Here is a 19,502-nt window from a genome sequence, read left to right as displayed (position 1 = left end):
CATCACATGACTCCCTCTGAGTCATCTGATTGGTTGTTGCAGACGCGTCTATGTTTTCAATATGCGGAACAGGGAAATGAATAAAGTTGCATCCATCAGTTGTATTTCATGCTCCATACTTACATTTTTATGTATTATTATATCAACATAGTCGCGTTAGGACAGCTCACTACCTTCTGGTGGTGGCCAGCCTTTTCTCCTTCCGCCAGACGGATTTACTTTTTGACTTTACTCGGACTTAAACCAGCTGTGTGAAAAATGACGGTGGTCGGTAAGGGTCATGCGGCTCTCTGGATCATCTCTGTGGCGTTTATCCTCAACACCCCTGCTGTTTTAGCGGCGCAGAGACCTCACGTTGTCTTCATTCTGGCGGATGACTTCGGCTGGTACGATGTGGGCTACCACGGCTCTGAGATTAGGACCCCAAACCTGGACCAGCTGTCTGCTAAAGGAGTCCGGCTGGAGAACTACTACGTCCAGCCGCTGTGTACCCCATCCAGGAATCAGCTTATGACCGGCAGGTACCAGGTGAGACCCGCCTCTTCTCACCTGCACAAACTGAAGCAGCTCCTGCTCCGTTATTCATAACTACTGCGCACTTTGAGCAAGGCACTAGACAGTACTCTGCAAGGCACTGCCCATTTCTCTACGTGTTGACTTTACTGCTTACAGAGTGTGTTTTAGATTAATAAAAGTAAAATTAATGCACACATTCAATATAAATAAATAGAAACATGTATAAATATGTTATTATCGTGGTTTCATTATGACAAAATGATCTTCTGCTTAAAAATAACTTGGTATTTAATTTTAAAAAAAATCCATAGAAGCAAAATCTTATGTGGATGTTGGTGGAAAGAGGAACCAAACCAACCCGCCTATTTGCAGGATGTGCAGTCTTTTGCATCACTGTCACCACGTTTAGGTTCCTTTTTTTTCTTCTTCTGCTCTTACATCAGGTTTATTTCCCAACAGTCTGCTTGCCTTTTCTTTTCCAGATCCACACAGGCATGCAACACCAGATCATCTGGCCCTGTCAGCCATACTGTGTCCCTCTGGATGAGAAACTGCTGCCTCAGCTCATGAAGGAGGCGGGGTACGACACACACATGGTGGGCAAATGGCACCTGGGGATGTACAAGAAGGATTGCCTGCCCACGCGCCGGGGATTTGACTCATACTTTGGTTAGTATGTTATTCAATTCATCATCTCAGAACAGAATTTATCTTATTTACATTCACATGAGAAGAGGAATGAAACACATTTTAATGCTATATATTATCTATGCTATATTAACCATGTCTTAAAATAAGGTAAATACAGCCACAGATGAACAACATGTGACTCATTCAGTGATGTGTGTCCAGGTTACCTGCTCGGCAGCGAGGACTACTTCACTCACACCCGCTGTTTTGGCATCGCGCCTTTGAACCTGACTCGCTGTGCGTTGGATCTGAGGGATGGAGAAGAGGTTGCCACTGCATATAAAGGAGTTTATTCCACTGAGCTGTTCAGCCAAAGAGCCACCAGCATCATCAAAAAACACAACTCTAGCAAGGTGACACTCATGCACATGTACATGATGTTTCACCAGCTAGACACCTGGAAAATCTTATGCAGAACCCAAATTCCATAAAACTGACAGTTCTCATTTAACACGAATTTTTTTGTTTTTTAGACCAAGGATCCCCAACTCTGGTCCTCTAAGACCGGTGTCCTGCAGGTTTTCCAAGTGTCCCTGCTGGAAAACTCCTGTCTCAGACTCAGACAAGCTCTGCACATGTCTTCTAAATACATATTGATTTGAATCAAGTGTGTTGCAGCAGATACACTATGAAAACCTGCAGGATACGGGTTCTCGAGGACCAGGATTGGGGATCCCTGGGTTTAATCCTGAGGTAAGTCCTGATGCATTGTCTTCTCTGCTTTCAGCCGCTCTTCCTCTATGTGGCTCTTCAAGCGGTGCATGAACCCCTGCAGGTACCAGAGCGCTACTTGGCCCCCTACAGTTTCATCAAAGACCCTCATCGCCGGCTGTATGCTGGCATGGTGTCAGCCATGGACGAGGCAGTGGGGAACATCACCCTGGCCTTGCAGCAGGGAGGACTTTGGGACAACACAGTCCTTGTTTTCTCCACAGGTAAGATGTTCTCTGACTTATACTTATTTTTGTTTCTTCATTCAGTCCCAGACTGATGCAGTGGTGTTGAGACAAGTGATCGGCGCTTTAAATCAGAATGTGGGCAGGGTCATTTTATTGTATCATTTTCAAGATATAAAATCATAATATGAATATAACATATAATATGTTACATAATATAGATAGAAATTACTTAAATATTAAATATCTATTAATTAATATGAAATATTAAAATATTAATCTAAAATATAAATTTATTAATTAATTAATATTAAATATAAATGTAAATATAATATAAATATAAATGTATATAATATAAATATAAATCACAACATAAAATCATATCATTTTATTGTATCATTTTAAGATATAAAATCATAATATAAATATAACATATAATATGTTATATAATATAGATATAAATTACTTAAATATTAAATATTTATTAATTAATATGAAATATTAAAATATTAATATAAAAATATTAATTGATTAACATTAAATATAAATGTAAATATAATATAAATATAAATGTATATAATATAAATATAAATCATAACATAAAATCACATCATTTTATTGTATAATTTTCAAGGTTTTTGTGGCGGTTTAACTTTAGCAGGACAAATCACCATGGTAACACATGTTCAGGACCAAACCAACAGGCCATGTTTCACATAACAAATGAAAATACTTGAAATTCCCAAAATCTGGTCTGTAAATTCTCATAAAACGTTTAAAGACTGAAAGAAAGTGAGTCATTTAGATTTTCTGTGTTAGAGATATCTGACCTAATCTAAGGCAGGAGGCTAATTAAACTTATATTTATTTGTATATTTTGCATTAAATTACTGGACTGTAAAAAGAATTACATATCTTTTCTTTTTTACAGTTATTGACATTATTATTACATTATATATTACATTATATATGTTATTTAATAGCTTGCATTCAATATTTGAGTTTTTTCCCAAGATAAAAATCTCATTATAAGACAGAAACAGATGGAGGAGTTGAGCAGTTTAGTGCTAGCTCCAATGCATCAATGCAGCAGAATGTGATTGATAGTTATATCTGCATTATGACCACTTTTATGAGTTTATAAAAACAGAAAAGAAAAGAAATATAGGGATTGTAAAGCTCCAGATGTCCACTAGAGGGTAGCCTCCTGTTGAAAACAAAACCTCAGTGTTTGCACTGTTGACATTTATCCTTCGTAAAGCATTTGAGGATCATAATGTGGCTTTAACCACTTCATGTAAACACATCCCCGCTCACAGTTTTCCACATGTGGAACATCTTATGGTTTGCATCTGAAGTAGGTAACTACTTTGAGGGTTATTTTTAGTGGCATTAGTGTTTTAAAGGGTAATTAGAAAGCAGGAACAATGCTGTGAAGGTGAAGTGTGGGCGTTTTTATGCCTGTGGTTGTTTGCAGTAGGTGGTCTGTTTCATTGTTCCTCCACATTTAGTTGGTTCTGCTTCTGATTCAGAGGAGTTTGCCAGACATATGCCAGGCAGACATTCACTGTCAGTCTAAAAAGACCCACTTTTAGATAAACTCTAAATGCTTCTGTGTAAATATGAAATGGAGTTTCATCACGCTGCGATGTGATCAAACAGAGCTGCTGTCTGTATTTTTGATCACAGGCTCACGCTGAAGTTGTTCCAACTCCTTCATATGTGAGAGGCTTAAACAGGAAATAAATGAGCTCTGAGCTTAAATCTCTGCAAACTGACTACCTCACCAGGACTTCACTGTGGGCAAATGAGCTGTGGGGAAACTGGTGGGGAGCTGGGAAAGAGAGAACCAGCCTTTCAGAGTGCTAAAGCGGCTTGAAAAGACATTAAGGAGCAGACGGTCTTTTCCAGAACAGTTCAGGAATCAACACAGACTATTTCCTGGACTTGCATGACACTCGGCTGTTGAAAGTGGAGCCCTACCTGGATGCAATTGGTCAAGTGTGTTTATACTGGACTGACGTACTGGTATGATGACAGTTGGTGTAACTGCATTGTGTAATAGTTGGATATTATGCCGAAGAATCGGCCTTGCAGGGGGAGACACATGGATGAGCCTCGCTGTGTTGTTTTAGTGTATTAGATCACTGGTTTTGAGCAGCTCTGCGGTAGAAAGAGAGAGCCTGTCGGTTGGTTTTTCCACCACTCTGGTCCAGAATAAAATGTCTCAACAGTTGCAGGGTGGATTGCAATGAAATTTTTTACTGATATTAATGTTATCTCTATCTATTTCCTCTCTTTCCATCTATTAATTGGTGCATCTTCCACGTGTCAGGTTTATGCTTCCAAAACTCCCTTAACTTTTGGTGGTATGGGTTCAACAACATGTTGGAAACATTCCTCAGAGATTTTGCTCCATACTGACATGAAGCATCACACAGTTGGTGATGAGAATTTCCCGTTCCACCACATCCCAAAGCTGCTCTGTTGGATGTAGATCTATGACTGTGGAACCCATTGGAGGACAGTGAACTCATCGTCATGGTGAAGATGATGTGAGCTTTGTGACATGGTGCATCATCCTGCTGGAAGTTTCCATCAGAAGATGCTACACCAGAGGTATCTAAAGTCGGTCCTGGAGAGCCGCAGTCATGCAGGTTTTCTGTGTGTCCCTGTTCCAACACACCTGGCTTTCATTAAATGCATCCAACAGCCTATGAAGTTCTGCAAAATGAGTGATTAGGTTGAGTCAGGTGTGTTGGAGCAGGGATACATGGAGAACCTGCAGGATTGTGGCCCTCAAGGACCAGAGCTGGGCATGCCTGTGCTACACTGTGCTCCTAAAGCACAAGTGTTGAACTCCAGTCCTGGAGGGCCGGTATCCTGAAGGTTTTTGTTGTCTCCATGCTCCAACACACCTGACCAAAACTTAAAAACAAGTTGACAAGAAGCTGCTGGATGCATTTGATTTGAATCAGCTGCGTTGGTAGGGGAAAACAACAAAAACCTGCCCGATACCAGCCCTCCAGGACTGGAGTTTAACACCCCTGTCCTAAAGAGATGGACATGGTCAGCAACAATACCCAAGGAGGCTGTGGTGTTAAACCATGCTGTGTTTGTAGCGAGGGTCCTAAAGTGTGCCCACACCATTACACCACCAGCAGCGGCCTGAACGGTTCATGCAAAGCAGTACGAATCCATTCTTTCACGTTTCCACCAAATTCTCACCTTACCATCCGAATGTGGAGCTGAAAAGGAGACTAGCTTTCAACAGCTTGAACTAAGCTGCAAGTATATCATAAAAAAAACTCCAAACAAGAAAAAGAAAGTGTTTTCTTTGTGTTAAAGTAACATTTGAAAGGTAGTGTATTTTCCACATAGGTGGAACTGACTCCGTTTCCAAAAGACTTTAATGTGATAACCTGTTTGTTTTAAAAAAAACAACACATTTTTGTCCCCATTGATTGACAGATAATGGAGGTCAGACGCGTTCTGGTGGCAGCAATTGGCCACTGCGGGGGAGGAAGTGGTCACTGTGGGAAGGAGGTGTCCGGGGAGTCGGGTTTGTCACCAGCCCGCTTCTGGAAAAACACGGTACCATCAACCGGGAACTCATCCACGTCTCTGACTGGCTGCCTACACTCGTCGGCCTGGCGAGAGGCAGCACCAACGGCACAAAGCCGCTGGATGGATTCAACATGTGGAACACCATCAGGTGAGATGTGGAATTCCCAGCTGATGGTGGTTGTTGGGTAGCGATGGCATCTCTGGACTTTGACAGACTTCCCTCTCCTTGTGCCTCTTTCTGCTCCTTCTCCCTGCAGCTCATGCTGCCTGTCTTCCTGACCCAGTGTCTTTTTTCTTGTGGGAGCCCCTTTTTCCTTCAATAAGCCCTTTGTTACTGCGGCATTGGGAGAAAAAGAGAAGGAAATTCCATCAGTCATCTCACATGAATGTCTAACCCTTCCATCCTGATTTATTTCTCTTGCCTGTGATGTCCTGCTATTAGATCAGCTAATTAGCTTAGCAACGAATCGCTTTATGCAGTGACATACCTGAGATGTTGGAACCGTTTTAAAAGCAATGAATTTAATTACATGTGTAGCTGAACTTTTGTGGTTTGGGGGATTTTGCAAAGATGCCGTAAGAGAGTAATTGATGAGTCACATGAAGCTGCTTTTGTGCCACAGATGGACTTTCCATGTGCGTTTTGGGTTGTCACGCAGGCTGTCACCGAGTCCAGTTTGACTGACACATTATATTTGTAAACTAAATGTGGACACAGACAATGAGGTGAAATTGAGGGCTGCACCAGCAGAAAATCACGGCTTAGCCTGGACCGCAAACTACCACTCAGAGGGCCTCCGCTTGTCTCCATTGGATGTTGCACATCAGCTGACCGCCTGGCTGCTGGCATCGCCATGCAAACGCCACAACAACACAGGGCGCAAGCTGCAGCTTGTGTTTGTTGCTTTACAGTTTCACATCGTTGTAATTGGCCAGCCTGTTAACAGGAAGCAGCAGCAGCCTGACAGAATAGGAGCCAAAGGAAGGCCCAGAACAGCAGGCAGGCCGTGGAGAGTGAGAGTTATTTTAGTCGTGTTATCAGACTGTGTGGTCAGCGCGAGTGGTGCGTTCTCTCTGTGGTGGAGTGCGGTCAGAGCCGGGCAAACAACAGCCAGCTGGTTCACATTTACAGATCCATGTGGGTTTCACAGTGCATGAGTCAGATGTTGTGGTGTGTGTATGTGTGTGTTGGTTGTGTAACCATATGATTAAGAGTAACACTACTTTTATCTCCCAGCAAAGGTTTTGCCTCACCCAGACTGGAGCTGCTGCACAACATTGACGCCCAGTACGTTGACATTGCTCCATGTAAGTTCATTTTCTCCATTCTGACTTGTTGCTGTGCGTTGCAGCTAATAATGAAGTAAAAAAAAAAAAAAGACCTGTTTTGTTTTTATTTTTGTGATAGAGTTGAACCTCTTCTTGACTGGAGCCCTCTGTACGGGGGTCAGCATGAGATATGTGCAGTACAGAAGATGTTTGCACATGATAGGAAGCACTAATGCTGACATGTAACATACTGAATTGATGGAGAGAAACTAAGCTAAAAGACTCTACCCAGCACTGCCATCCAAATAAAACACAATTCAAAGTCCAAGCAATTAGATAAGATGAGATGAGCCTTTATTAGTCCCACAGTGGGGAAATTTCAGTGTTGTGACGCATAAAGAACAGCAGGAGAATAGAAACATGCTAAATACAAGATAAATGTTATATACATTAAGTGTGTGCAGCATATAAACAGTAAAAATAAGTGACTTCAGTATATTCTAGTGTAATATACAGCAATATGACTATGTACAGTGTAGCATTAGACAGATAAATAGCGATAAAGTTGCTTAAGTGAGTTGTACCAGAGATGTTTCTTAATATTGCACATGGTATTTGGGTATTGCATATGGATATGGTTGGACAATATGTTATTAATATTAACACTTTTTATTGTATGGTCTGACAGCAGCAGTAAGAAAAGACCTGTAAAACTCCTCCTTCACACAGCGAGGGTGGATCAGTCTATCACTGAGGCTGCTCTCCAGAGCAGACAGTGTGTCCTGGAGGGGGTGCGACTCATACGACTAATTCCCATTATATGGGGAATGTAACAAAAAGCATGAGAACAGCAGTGTAGACTGTAGAAATTCTGCTCATTTCTCCACTGCAAGCAAACCACGCAAACAAGATTTGATATGAAAGTAAAGGCTGATTACAAAGATTTTCGTCTCATCAAATCTGCGAGCTAGTAGCCGAAGAGTAGCTGACAAATGAGACTTAAGTCATAAATCGTGTCTTACTTTTGTTGTTTTGAGGTCAAAAGTTTTATTACGTCGCAAAAATACTCTGCTAACATGTCTGCCTTTGATTGAAATGAATCACAGGTTCTGGGAGTTTCCATGGAGACGAAGGGGGTTTAAAGTGAAGTATTCACACTTCCTATTAGGTCTGGGCAATTTGACGATATATAACGTTTGGACGATAGAAAATGTCTATCATTTCATATGAGGCTCTATCGTTTATGTCATAATAAGGTGCTTTACTGCAGTATTTATGTCAAAATGTGTTTTACAGCATGCACGCAGCAATACATAAACAAACATGGAGAACAACGGTAGCAGACGCATTTTAGAGCAGGATAATTCTCTAAAAGACGACCAGCCAACCCAAACTGATGAGCTTGTTCCTAAAAGAGGGGAAATTTCTGTCGCATGGATGGACATCAGTCTGCCTTTTTGGATATAAAAAGACCGACGTGGAATCGACAACAGTCCCAACAACGGACTCCGACACAACTAACTCATTTTATCACCTGCACAAGAATCAGGATAAAGAATAAGAGTCAACGAGTAAAAGCTGCAAAAGCAGCGTCAAGTGGTGGCGAAAGCTAATAATAAACCCCAGACACAAACGTTGCAACAGATATTCATCCGTGAAACATCATACGGCCATAGCTCCCACAGATGGAAGAAGATCACTGCTGCCGTTGCCAAGCACATTTGACACACAACTGATGACTGACCTAAAATTACACAAACAATTTTATATTGTTATGTATGTCATTATGGGGATATAAAATGAGTTATATCGGGATATGAGATGTTGGTCATATCGCCCAGCCCTACTTCCTATATATTATCTTAGGCTTCAGTTGTTTCGTATCCTCATGTTGTTTCTAAGGTAAATTTGGGGGTTTATCCTCATTTCTCCTGACAGTTGACTATTGATGAAGGTGGCAATATTTACCTGAGTAACACTCATTCTGAAATAGCTTTTATTTGTGCACCCTTACTCATCAGACATTACTTTTACTAGTAATAAAAACTTAACTTCTATCGCGTTGTTTTCATTTGCGAGGACGTATCTGCCTACATTTTCCACTGTGTTCCCGGCAGATTTACTCTGACAGTAACACATATCTTAATCCATGGGTTTCGGCCTTAATTTGAGACCCAGGTTATTATTTTATTTTAGATTTATTTTTTCCCATAAAAAAAAAAAAAAATTCAAAAAAATAAAATCTTTGTCATTTTTATCGTTTTTATTGATCTTTGTACATGTCTTCATGAGCATTAATTCAATTCAATTCAACTTTATTTATATAGCGTCAAATCACGGCAATGCCATCTCAAGTCGCTTTACAGACAGCAGCAGAATGATGGTCTGGCTACTGACTGTACACCTTTTTTATGTTTTCAGTCGACAAAAATTAGCAATATCAAAGAATCGCAATTTAAGTCGAATCGGCATCCAAACAATTGGTATCAAATCGAATCGGGACAAAAGCATATTGTCACAGCCCTACAGGTTATACATACAGGCTTTGTCAGTTATATATAGAATATATACTTGATTTGTTTTTGATATGTCCTTTTGGACAGGATGCAGAAATAATAGGTGTTGTCAACCAAGAGGTTGAACTCCAAGATGATGTTTTTAGATTCCTGATCAATAATCTAATACATAAACATTCATTCTATAGTGATATAAGATGTAATAAAACAGAAAATCATCATCTGAGAGACTATTGGACGTATTTAATGGAAGAAGAGTCATCATATGGATGTTTAATTTTTTTGTCTTTATCATCTAAAACCTGCAACGTGGTTATATTAACAGACTAAAAATTGTATTTTAAATGACGGAAGTCTAAAAAAATATTTGTAATTTCAGGTATAACATCTCCTTAGGTGATTTTTTTGCTTGACTTCAGTAAATTAACCATTTTGAAACAGATTAACTCCCTGAAAGCCAAAGACGTCTTTTGTGGTTTCATTCATTCATTCATTCATTCATACATTCATTCATTTATTTTCCTAACCGCTTATTCCGATAAAGGGTCGCGGGAAGCTGGAGCCTACCCAGCAGTCTTTGGGCGAAAGGCAGGGTACACCCTGGACAGCTTGCCAGTCCATCGCAGGGCTCTTTTGTGGTTTCTGTAAATGGAAAGCCAATTTAACTGGGCACGCTTCAAAACATCTCCAAAATGTTCTTTCCAAGCGTCCACCAACGTGTTGTGAATGCACCCCGAGTGCGCACTGCGAAGACGCCCGAAGGCCTGACCAAATCGGCCCTCCACATTCCTCATTCCCAACAGATGAGCCAAAATGCTCCAAAACGCACATGGCTCTCTGCTGCAACAATGCCTGGCAGCCAATGAGTTAATGTCTTTTCCACAATGATGTGATGTGTCCTCCAGCATGGTTGAATAAGAAATGAGAAGCTCCTCACTGCATCAGTTAAAGTGAAATAAGTCGTTTCCAGCTGAAACAGAACCATCCCAGTAATTCTCCAATGGGAGGCGCTTACCTGTCTGCTTAGTTAGATCCTGCTAGTTTATGTTTGGATGGTAATTGTATAAAACTGGCTGGACATGAATCCTTACCAAGGTAAATATGACTGTAATGATGTTCATATGAATATATGTCTGGCAGTCCTGCTGGAAGTCTATCCACACAGGATTGCTGGTGACCTGAAGACTGTTGGTCCGGCTGTCACGTTTTATGGACGACAGTCAGTTTAGAGCCTTTAATAAACCGAACATGCATGTCTGCGAACTGTGGGAGAATACCTGCCCAGGTCAGTTTAAACTCTTTGAGTCATAACTCATCCACCAGCGATGGCAACAGTTTGATAAAGCCTGAGATGATGGGAACCTCATGTTACTTCCTCCCCCTCTTCCTCCTCTGTATTCACGCTGTGCAGGATATATGTTCTTTCTTGTCTGCTGTTGTAAATCTGCTGTTTTCTCTCTTCTCAGCATGGTCACGAGAATCAAAGGCTCATTGTTTGAGCCTGAATTCAAACATTAGTCTCCAGTCAAAGCCGACTGGGGCCTAAGAATAGCATGTTACATAACGTTTGACTAAACTTATTAGAGATTTCTAAATTACGTTTGTTATGAGGGTTTGAAAGTTGTTTGAGTGGATCATGGTTGAGTTCGTGGACAAATCTCACGTGGTTTTCGTGTCTTCAGTGGACGTCCTGTGCTGTTGACATGAGAAGTTGTGCTTTGAAACGTATAGACATATCATTTAGTTACAGATTTTATTTTAATTTATAATATTATTACTAAAATGTCCCAGTAGGATATTTTGTCATCTGATTAATGGTGATCAGGCAAAGAAATGGTAATTATTCGGCCATGTTGAAATCTGAGATAGTTGACGTTTTGAGGGAAGGGCGTGTGTGTGTGTATGTGTGTGTGTGTGTGTGTGTGTCATTTAACCTCTGATTGTAGGGAGGTTTCCAGGAAATGGGTCATGGGACTGAAAACATGTTGAAAACACAGCAGAGTGGACTGTTGTCTAAACCACTTAATGATTAGTGGACCAAACCACCTCCATCTCTCAGGATCTAGTGGGACTCTGGTCTGAAGGCAGCTATTTCTGGCTTTTTAGGAAATTCTGCACCTCAGTTTGGCATTCAGAAATTGCTGAGGTACATGAGGAATAACTCCTTTTAACTTCAAATTTCTCACAGATGTACCACAGTGGGTATATAAGAAGTGATAGAGAGAACAGATTTGAAGCTTTTGATCCACAATAAAAGTATAACTTCCTCATTTATTTATCAAAACTGTAACAGATGTTTTATTATTTAGTAATCCTGTGTGAAGGACATATTTTCACCAATAAGATGAGTAAAACGAAGACCTGCTAAAATCTAGTTTTAGCACCCATCCATTTATTTTTTTATTCAACTTTTTCCAGTGCAGGCGTTGGGGGGAGTAAAGGCAATTCCATCAGCTACAAGGCGAGAGGCAGGGTACACCATAGACAGTACAGGACAGAAAACCACTCAGTTAGCTTTCAGTCTGAGGTCAAATGACTATTTAAGTTGCATGTATTAATCTGGATCAATGGCAACACAAGACCTGGGTGAACACACTGCTTTTTAATGAGGATTCTGCACTGGAGGCTGCAAAACTGGGAACAACCAGCTGATTCTCAAAAAAAGTAGTTATTGGTCACAAAATAATGATGCATGTTATAAGAATGTATACATGGAACTTTATGTATAATTTCACACCCTACACGGTTAAATGATCATTGCAAAAGCAAAAAAACAAAAAACTTAAAATGCCTGTCAGACTGTACAACTCATTTGTGCAGTCATAATACTATGTAGTACTTATTTATATTTTAACGTGCAGTACCTCCATTATCTACTTACATCATCATACTTTCTACATTTGCCACCTTGTAAATATGTATATAAAGCTTGTGATGTTTTTATTTACACTTTTATCCATACATATGTGTATATTTGTGTGTAATACTTACATTTATATTTGGCCTAAAGATAAAATCTTTGATTTTTTTTAACCAAACCCAATTTACAATTTTAATCAATTCCCTGTTAAATTTACTGATTCACTGTTAAAGAATAAAAAATAGATTACAAATGTCAAAAATTATTCTTTTTCAAAAATGCTTCTATTGTTGTCAGCTTAGGAGTTTACCTAAATTTAAAGTAGAACTAAACAAGCTGTTAAATAAGCTTGTAAAAAAAAATAAATAAATAAAAAATGGCAGGTGCTGCCACTTTGAGCAAACATTTAAGAATAGGCCTCACTTCACTTGTGTAACTTTATTGTAACATTAAAACAACTAATAAATTAGTTAATAAAAGTGCATCCTCTTGGAAGAAAAATAGTTACTCCTTTTAGAGTAGTTGGACAGTAAATAACCTAAACAATTTGGGAATGAGGTAATAAAAATTAAAGTTTCCCTTTTTTGGGAACAAGCTCTTCTTTACTAGCTGCCATGTTGACGTGTTTATGCGGTACTGTGGGAAACCAGCGGGATTGCGCTGACGTCACTACAATCTACAGAAGCCCAAAAGGTGCTGGCTGGACAAAAAAAAAAAAAAAAAGTGCAATTTTCACTAAAAAAAAAAAAAAGAAAAAACTTCATAAAAATCAAATTTGAATTAATTGATTAAATTGATTAATCGGTGGATGTTTATTTTCTTCTGTTGCTTCCCGCATTCTACACGAAAAGCTGCGGTAAGAAGTGAATATCTCCACTGTGAGATTAAAATAAGTCCAAGTCCTAAAGTGTTATGCTACATTTACTGACGATAACATCCTGTATAAAGCTCTAAAAGTAAAAGCAACAGCTTGCATGCAAAAAGAGATGAGACTGATTTTAGTGTTCGCAAGACATCGTAACCATCAGTCCCACTGTGTGGGGTTGATGTCCAAGGTTCAGTCAAAAATAATGAAGTAGCTCAATTATTGCAGAAAGCTTTGCTTATCAGAAACTATGATGCAGGCATTTTCTCCGAAAACTAACTTTCAACCAGTCAGCATTTGACCTACACGCAGTGCCATCTCTCCGAAGCTCTGTGTTGGTTTCTTACCCAGAATAATCAATCACACCAGTGGGTTATCTTTTATGTGGGCTGCTCATAGCTGAGCAGGGAGTTTACACTGGCTATGTGAGAGCTTTATGGCTGATTCAAGAGCACAAAACATAAAAGTTCTTGTCTGTTAAAACAACAGGCGGCCACTAAAATGTTCCATTTAGCTTTAAGAAGTAAGATAAATAATTATAAGTAGCGCAACTGTCTAATTAATCTCAGTTTAAAAGAAGACATCTTTGGAAAGTCCAGTCTTAGATTTATTGTTTCTGAGACAGGACTGTTTACACAACTTAATCCACTGTTGCTCAAATGATCCTCAAAGTTTACTGGTGGTCAGTACCGTCTAAATCATTAAGATGACAAGAAAAAACAGCGAGGAACATCACTGCTGTGCTGCAGGCTTTCACCCACATGTTTTATGTTCAGATCTTTATTGTTGGCCACCAAAGTGAAAAGCAGCCTCCCATTTTTACATTCCAGGCTGAGATTCTTCTTCTCCTTCCTGTTGAGCCAGTCCCTCACTCTAGAGATGCTCCTTCTCCTTTTCTCCTCACACTCTCTTCATGCCTCTTTGGGGTTCTCTTTTTAATTCACGAATAGACCTTTCTTTCTTTTCTACATACTTTTCCTCTTTTCATGTTGGCTTTGAAATCCCTCTTCTTTGCTCAAGTGTGAGCAGAGGAATCCCAACTAAAATGGGTCACAGCGGGGTCCCTGGACTTCTTGATTGCTGAGAGAGAGAAATCTTGGAGTTGGCCCAAGACTTAAATCACCCCCAAGTTTCCCCCTGCACACTCCTCTGTTCTCCTTCTAGCAATTTCTCTGCTTAGTCAGTCTCTTCCCACTGTTCCTCCCACCTCCTTCCTGAACCCATTCGTGGATCATCCTGCTTCGGATGAGGAGGAGCAATCCTTCTCTGCTCATGCACAGAATTATTGGGGCTTTATACCTTTTTCTTTCACGAGAGTTAGAGAACGGCCAAATTAAATCAAATCCTGATGTTTGCAAAGTTTGCTTTTTTTTTTTGTTAATCACCTCACCTGCTTGCATAACAGTATTCCCACCTAATTGAATATCTCATTCTTATGCAACAATCCAAACTCTGCAAGGCTGCTTCGTCCACGTCGAGCAGACCCGCTTAATGCATGTGAGAGCAATTAAGATACCCACACGTCATTTGCGCAACGATCAGTGAAGAATTGAATGTCAAAGCTTTTATCGTGCGGTTTAAAAACGCTGAGATCGGAAATGTTTTAACTCTCCAGTCATGTCGCTGTGGTGGAACCGGCTCTGCTAAACGAGCTCCAATGGGAACACATGTCTTGTGTGGGTGCGGATTTGTCTTTATGTAAAGAATGTGAGGAAGTTCTTGTTTTTGACAGCGTTCGGAGTCTGAAATCACTTGCAAATCTGCCTAATCAGAACCATATTGTTGGGGTCAGCAACGGCATGAACTTAGGAATACTCTCAACGCCAGATCACCTTGTTTTTGGGAAAACAGACATGTGTGTGCTCACTCTTGGGACGCATTTTCCGTGAGTGCAGTCGTAGCTCATATGAGAAAACTCTGGTTGCAGTCAGAACGAGGATGAATTATTTATCCTTGCTTTACTAAACTGGTGAAATTATGACAAGTGGTAACCTTTCGCTTTGTTTCCTATTCGTGTATCATCTCTGCATCTGCAGAACTGCTCTGATGGCAAATTACTCATTGTGCTTGGCAAACGTAGAAGGCTAAAATCAACCAAATTACTCATATTTTAGGAAATTTATACATAAAACTAATCTTTCTTCTTGTGATTTTCAACCAGTTTAGTTTGTTTTAACTGTTCAGGTCCTGCTGTTTTTTTTTAATCATTTTTCATACCTCCATTTGATACTGACTGATTTCCAGGTATGTTCTCAAACTTGGTGCCAGTTTAGCTTCTTTCATAGTTTACATAGACATCCACAGAGGGCGCTTTGTGTCCAGTGTTGGTCTAATATCATCATGATCAGCGATTTCCAGTGTTTTTTGAAGGCGGATATCCCACACAATCTGCTCTGTCTTCTGCTCCCTGCAGGTCCTGGCAGGCAGCGTCAGTTAACTTTGGCTCGGGGGGTCAGCAGAGACCCGTGGGCCAACTCCAGCTTCAATGTGTCCATTCACGCCGCCATTCGATCCTCAAATTGGAAGCTGCTGACTGGCTACCCAGGTCGGTATCATCTGTTACCTGTAATGACATGTTTAGTCTAAGTGAGAGAGTCGGACACATGAATGCTCACACATTCACTTCTTATCTCTGCTAATCTGTGGGATTGACATCCTTTCTGAGCTCCCTGGTTTAATTCCCAGCTTCGAGCTCTAAAACAGGCATCAAGGCGTTTGGAAAACAGATGGCGTTCATCAGGACTAGAGGAGTCTCACTTAACCTGGAAAGAAAGTTTAATCGTATACAAAAAAGCCTTACGTACGGCAAGAACAGCTTATTATTCATCATTGATAGAGGAAAACAAAAACAACCCTCGGTTTCTTTTCAGCACTGTAGCCAGGCTTACTAGGAGCCGGAGCGCTGTGGAGCCATGTATTCCTTTCTCACTTAGCTGTGATGATTTCATGTATTTTTTCAGGAATAAAATTGACACTATTAGAGATCAAATTCACAATACTCTTCCTTCTACCTATAATGTTGAGCCTGTTGTGGTCTCCGAAGCATCCTTAGAACCAGGATCTGACTTGTGTCTAAATAGTTTCTGTCCTGTCCAACCCTCTGAATTAACTAAAATAATAGCTTCATCTAAACCATCCACCTGTATCTTAGACCCTCTCCCAACGAGCCTCTTTAAGGACATTTTCCCTTTAATTAATACATCCCTATTAAATCTTATCAATATGTCTTTAGTGACAGGATATGTACCACAATCATTTAAAACTGCTGTAATCAAGCCTTTACTTAAAAAGCAATCTCTGGATCCAGAGGTGATAGCAAATTATAGACCTATATCTAACCTCCCGTTTATGTCCAAAATTCTGGAGAAAATAGTTTCAGCTCAGCTACATGCCCACCTGAGCAGAAATAATTTATGCGAGGAGTTTCAGTCAGGATTTAGAGCTCATCATAGCACTGAGACAGCATTGGTGAAAGTTACTAATGACCTTCTTATGGCCTCAGACAAAGGACTTGTGTCCGTACTTATCTTGCTTGATCTTAGTGCTGCATTTGATACAGTCGATCATAACATTCTGTTACAAAGACTAGAACAGGTGATTGGAATTACAGGTACAGCGTTAAGCTGGTTTAAATCATATTTATCTGATAGACTTCAGTTTGTTCATGTAAATGACAAGTCCTCCTCCCAAACTACAGTAAGTCATGGAGTTCCTCAAGGTTCTGTACTTGGACCAATACTCTTCACACTATATATGCTCCCTTTAGGCAACATTATTAGACAGCATGGAATAAACTTTCATTGTTATGCAGATGATACTCAACTATACTTATCCTTTAAACCAGATGAAACAAATCAGCCCAATAGGCTACAAAATTGTCTCATAGACATAAAGACTTGGATGTCTAGAAATTTTCTCCTCTTAAACTCAGATAAGACTGAAGTAATTCTCGTTGGATCTGAAAAACTCAGAGCTAAATTTTCCGGTTTTGTAATGAACCTGGATGGCATTACTTTAGCTTCCAGTGCTACAGTGAGAAACCTTGGAGTAATATTTGACCCTGACCTGTCCTTTGGCCCACATATTAAGCAGGTTACTAAAACAGCCTTCTTTCATTTACGTAATATAGCCAAAATTAGGGACATTCTGTCTCAGAGTGATGCAGAAAAACTGGTTCACGCTTTTGTTACTTCGAGACTAGATTACTGTAACTCTCTATTACTGGACTTTCCTAAATATGCCCTGAAAAGCCTTCAGCTGATCCAGAATTCTGCAGCCAGAGTCCTGACCAGAACCAGCATGAGAGATCATATTTCTCCAGTTTTAGCCTCTCTTCATTGGCTGCCTGTTGAATCTAGAATAGAATTTAAAATCCTTCTCCTTACATATAAAGCCCTCCACAACCAGGCACCACTATATATCAAAGACCTCATTGTTCCTTATATACCAAGTAGAGTACTTCGTTCGCAGACTGCAGGCTTACTTGTGGTTCCTAGAGTCTCAAAGAGCCGAGCAGGAGGCAGAGCCTTTGGTTATCAGGCCCCTCTCTTATGGAATAAGCTCCCAGTTAGTGTTAGGGAAGCAGACACCCTCCCCACCTTTAAGACTAGGCTGAAGACTTATCTTTTTGATAAGTCCTATAGCTAGGGATGGTTAGCATCCCTTAGTTATGCTGCTATAGGTTTAGACTGCTGAGGGACATTTCCTGATACACTGAGCTTCTTTCTTTTTCTCTTTATCTCTTTCTTTTACCCCCCCCCCCCCCTCCCCCCCCATAACAGTGTTGCATCATTAACATGTATGTTTCCTGTCTCAGCAGGTCTCCCTGGCCGGGAGTAGCAGTTCCTGTTGTCTGTTGTCTTTCTGTCCTCTTCCCCCCACACAGCAGAGGCAGATGGCTGCCTGTCCTGAGCCGGGTTCTGCCGGAGGTTTCCTTCCTGTTAAAAGGGAGTTTTTTCCTTCCCACTGTCGCCAGTGTGCTTGCTCAGGATGGGAGATTGAGTTGGACTCAACTCAATCTGTTGGTTTCCTTATATAGGCTGTTATGAATTGGCCTTCATTATGTTTTCCCCTCTGTCTGTAAAGCGTCTTGAGATGGCATTGCCGTGATTTGACGCTATATAAATAAAGTTGAATTGAATTGAATTGAATAGAATTTCCCTTCATCTTATCCGCCATGCAGGCTGCGACTTCTGGTTCCCCCGGCCCGGCCACAACAGCTCCGAGTCCGGCCCCTCTCAGATGGACCCTGTGAAGTCTGTGATGCTGTTTGACGTAGAAAAGGATCCAGAGGAAAGGAATGAAGTGTCAGCTTGGTTCCCCACAGTAGTCGAGTATCTCCTCAACAGACTCCAACACCACCAGAAAACTGCTCTGCCCATAAACTTTCCCAGTGATGACCCCAGATGTGACCCGGGCCCCTCTGGAGCCTGGGGGCCCTGGGCTTAGAAAGAGGAGGCACTGACATGATGAAGGGTCTTTTACTTTAACTGTGAATAATAATAGCAGGGAGTATTTTAAAGATAAATAAGTTTTTATAGAGATTTTACTATTTAATAAGAATTTTATATTTGTATATTAAAATGATTTTAATTTGGTTCATAATGATTTAAGGAAAATATTTAAATTCAGGTTTTTTGTTACTGTTGAGGCCGAAACTCTGCTATCACCATTGACCTCTGATTTGCAGTCCTGTTGGGCGTTTTCATTTGTAAGCTGCACATGGGTTTGATTTGTAAAAACTATCTTTCAGGTTTTTGCACGTCATTTATCTGCTGTTGAGAAGCTGCAGGCCTGCATATGTTTCACAAACAAAACCACACAGAAGGCATGTTTAACCTGGTTAATGTTTCACTGATTAAACATAGCTGTTCATTAATGTTTAGGTTAAACATTTTCAGTAATTCTACTGTGTGAGGAGGAGAAAAAGTAGGTGCACATCGTGCCAACTTTAGCCACGTTTGTTAATCCATCTCAGGGTCTATTTTTATTTTATATCCATAGTGAGATGACTAGATTATAAAAGAGGCGGTGGCTTCATATGGCCAGGTTCCACAGAGCAATCGTGTCTAAAGAGCATTTTAGCCTCTTTTAATTTTGCTTCTTGTTACTTGGACTGTGACATCAGCAGTTTGTTTTACTCTTGAAAGTGATTAAATGCCTTATTCATCCCATTTTTTAAAATCTTTTGAATAATTGCTTGTTTTCCAGATGTAGAGCCATAGCAATTTTCTTTCGCTTCCGGTGGTTGTTTCCTGATCATGTTATGAGTCTTGTGCAGAGAAATGATGGAACAGGGATCCCCAGTCCTGGTTCTTCAGAGG

General features: G+C 40.3%; 1 protein-coding gene across 1 annotated transcript; it reads left to right on the top strand.

Annotated features, from left to right (window-relative positions):
• The first annotated feature begins 209 nt into the window (after nucleotides 1-209).
• On the top strand, nucleotides 210-18,649 carry arsb (arylsulfatase B). The gene is made up of 8 exons (XM_079256638.1): nucleotides 210-528; nucleotides 999-1,185; nucleotides 1,369-1,559; nucleotides 1,934-2,141; nucleotides 5,574-5,817; nucleotides 6,907-6,977; nucleotides 15,593-15,724; nucleotides 18,362-18,649. The coding sequence occupies exons 1-8, from the start codon at nucleotides 259-261 to the stop codon at nucleotides 18,625-18,627; spliced, it is 1,569 nt and encodes a 522-aa protein (XP_079112764.1). The 5' UTR covers nucleotides 210-258; the 3' UTR covers nucleotides 18,628-18,649.
• Nucleotides 18,650-19,502: the final 853 nt, after the last annotated feature.

The sequence above is a fragment of the Telmatherina bonti genome (assembly GCF_933228915.1).
Source record: "Telmatherina bonti genome assembly, chromosome: 17".
NCBI lineage: Eukaryota > Metazoa > Chordata > Actinopteri > Atheriniformes > Telmatherinidae > Telmatherina > Telmatherina bonti.
This window is presented reverse-complemented; position numbering and strand designations above follow the sequence as displayed.

What these genes read in the sequence shown, in the direction of transcription:
- arsb (XM_079256638.1), top strand. Translation starts at nt 259, where the DNA reads ATGACGGTGGTCGGTAAGGGTCATGCGGCTCTCTGGATCATCTCTGTG. An exon ending in AACATGTGGAACACCATCAG is followed by an intron (nt 5,818 to 6,906) that starts GTGAGATGTGGA and finishes TTTATCTCCCAG; the next exon opens with CAAAGGTTTTGCCTCACCCA. An exon ending in GCTGCTGACTGGCTACCCAG is followed by an intron (nt 15,725 to 18,361) that starts GTCGGTATCATC and finishes TCCGCCATGCAG; the next exon opens with GCTGCGACTTCTGGTTCCCC.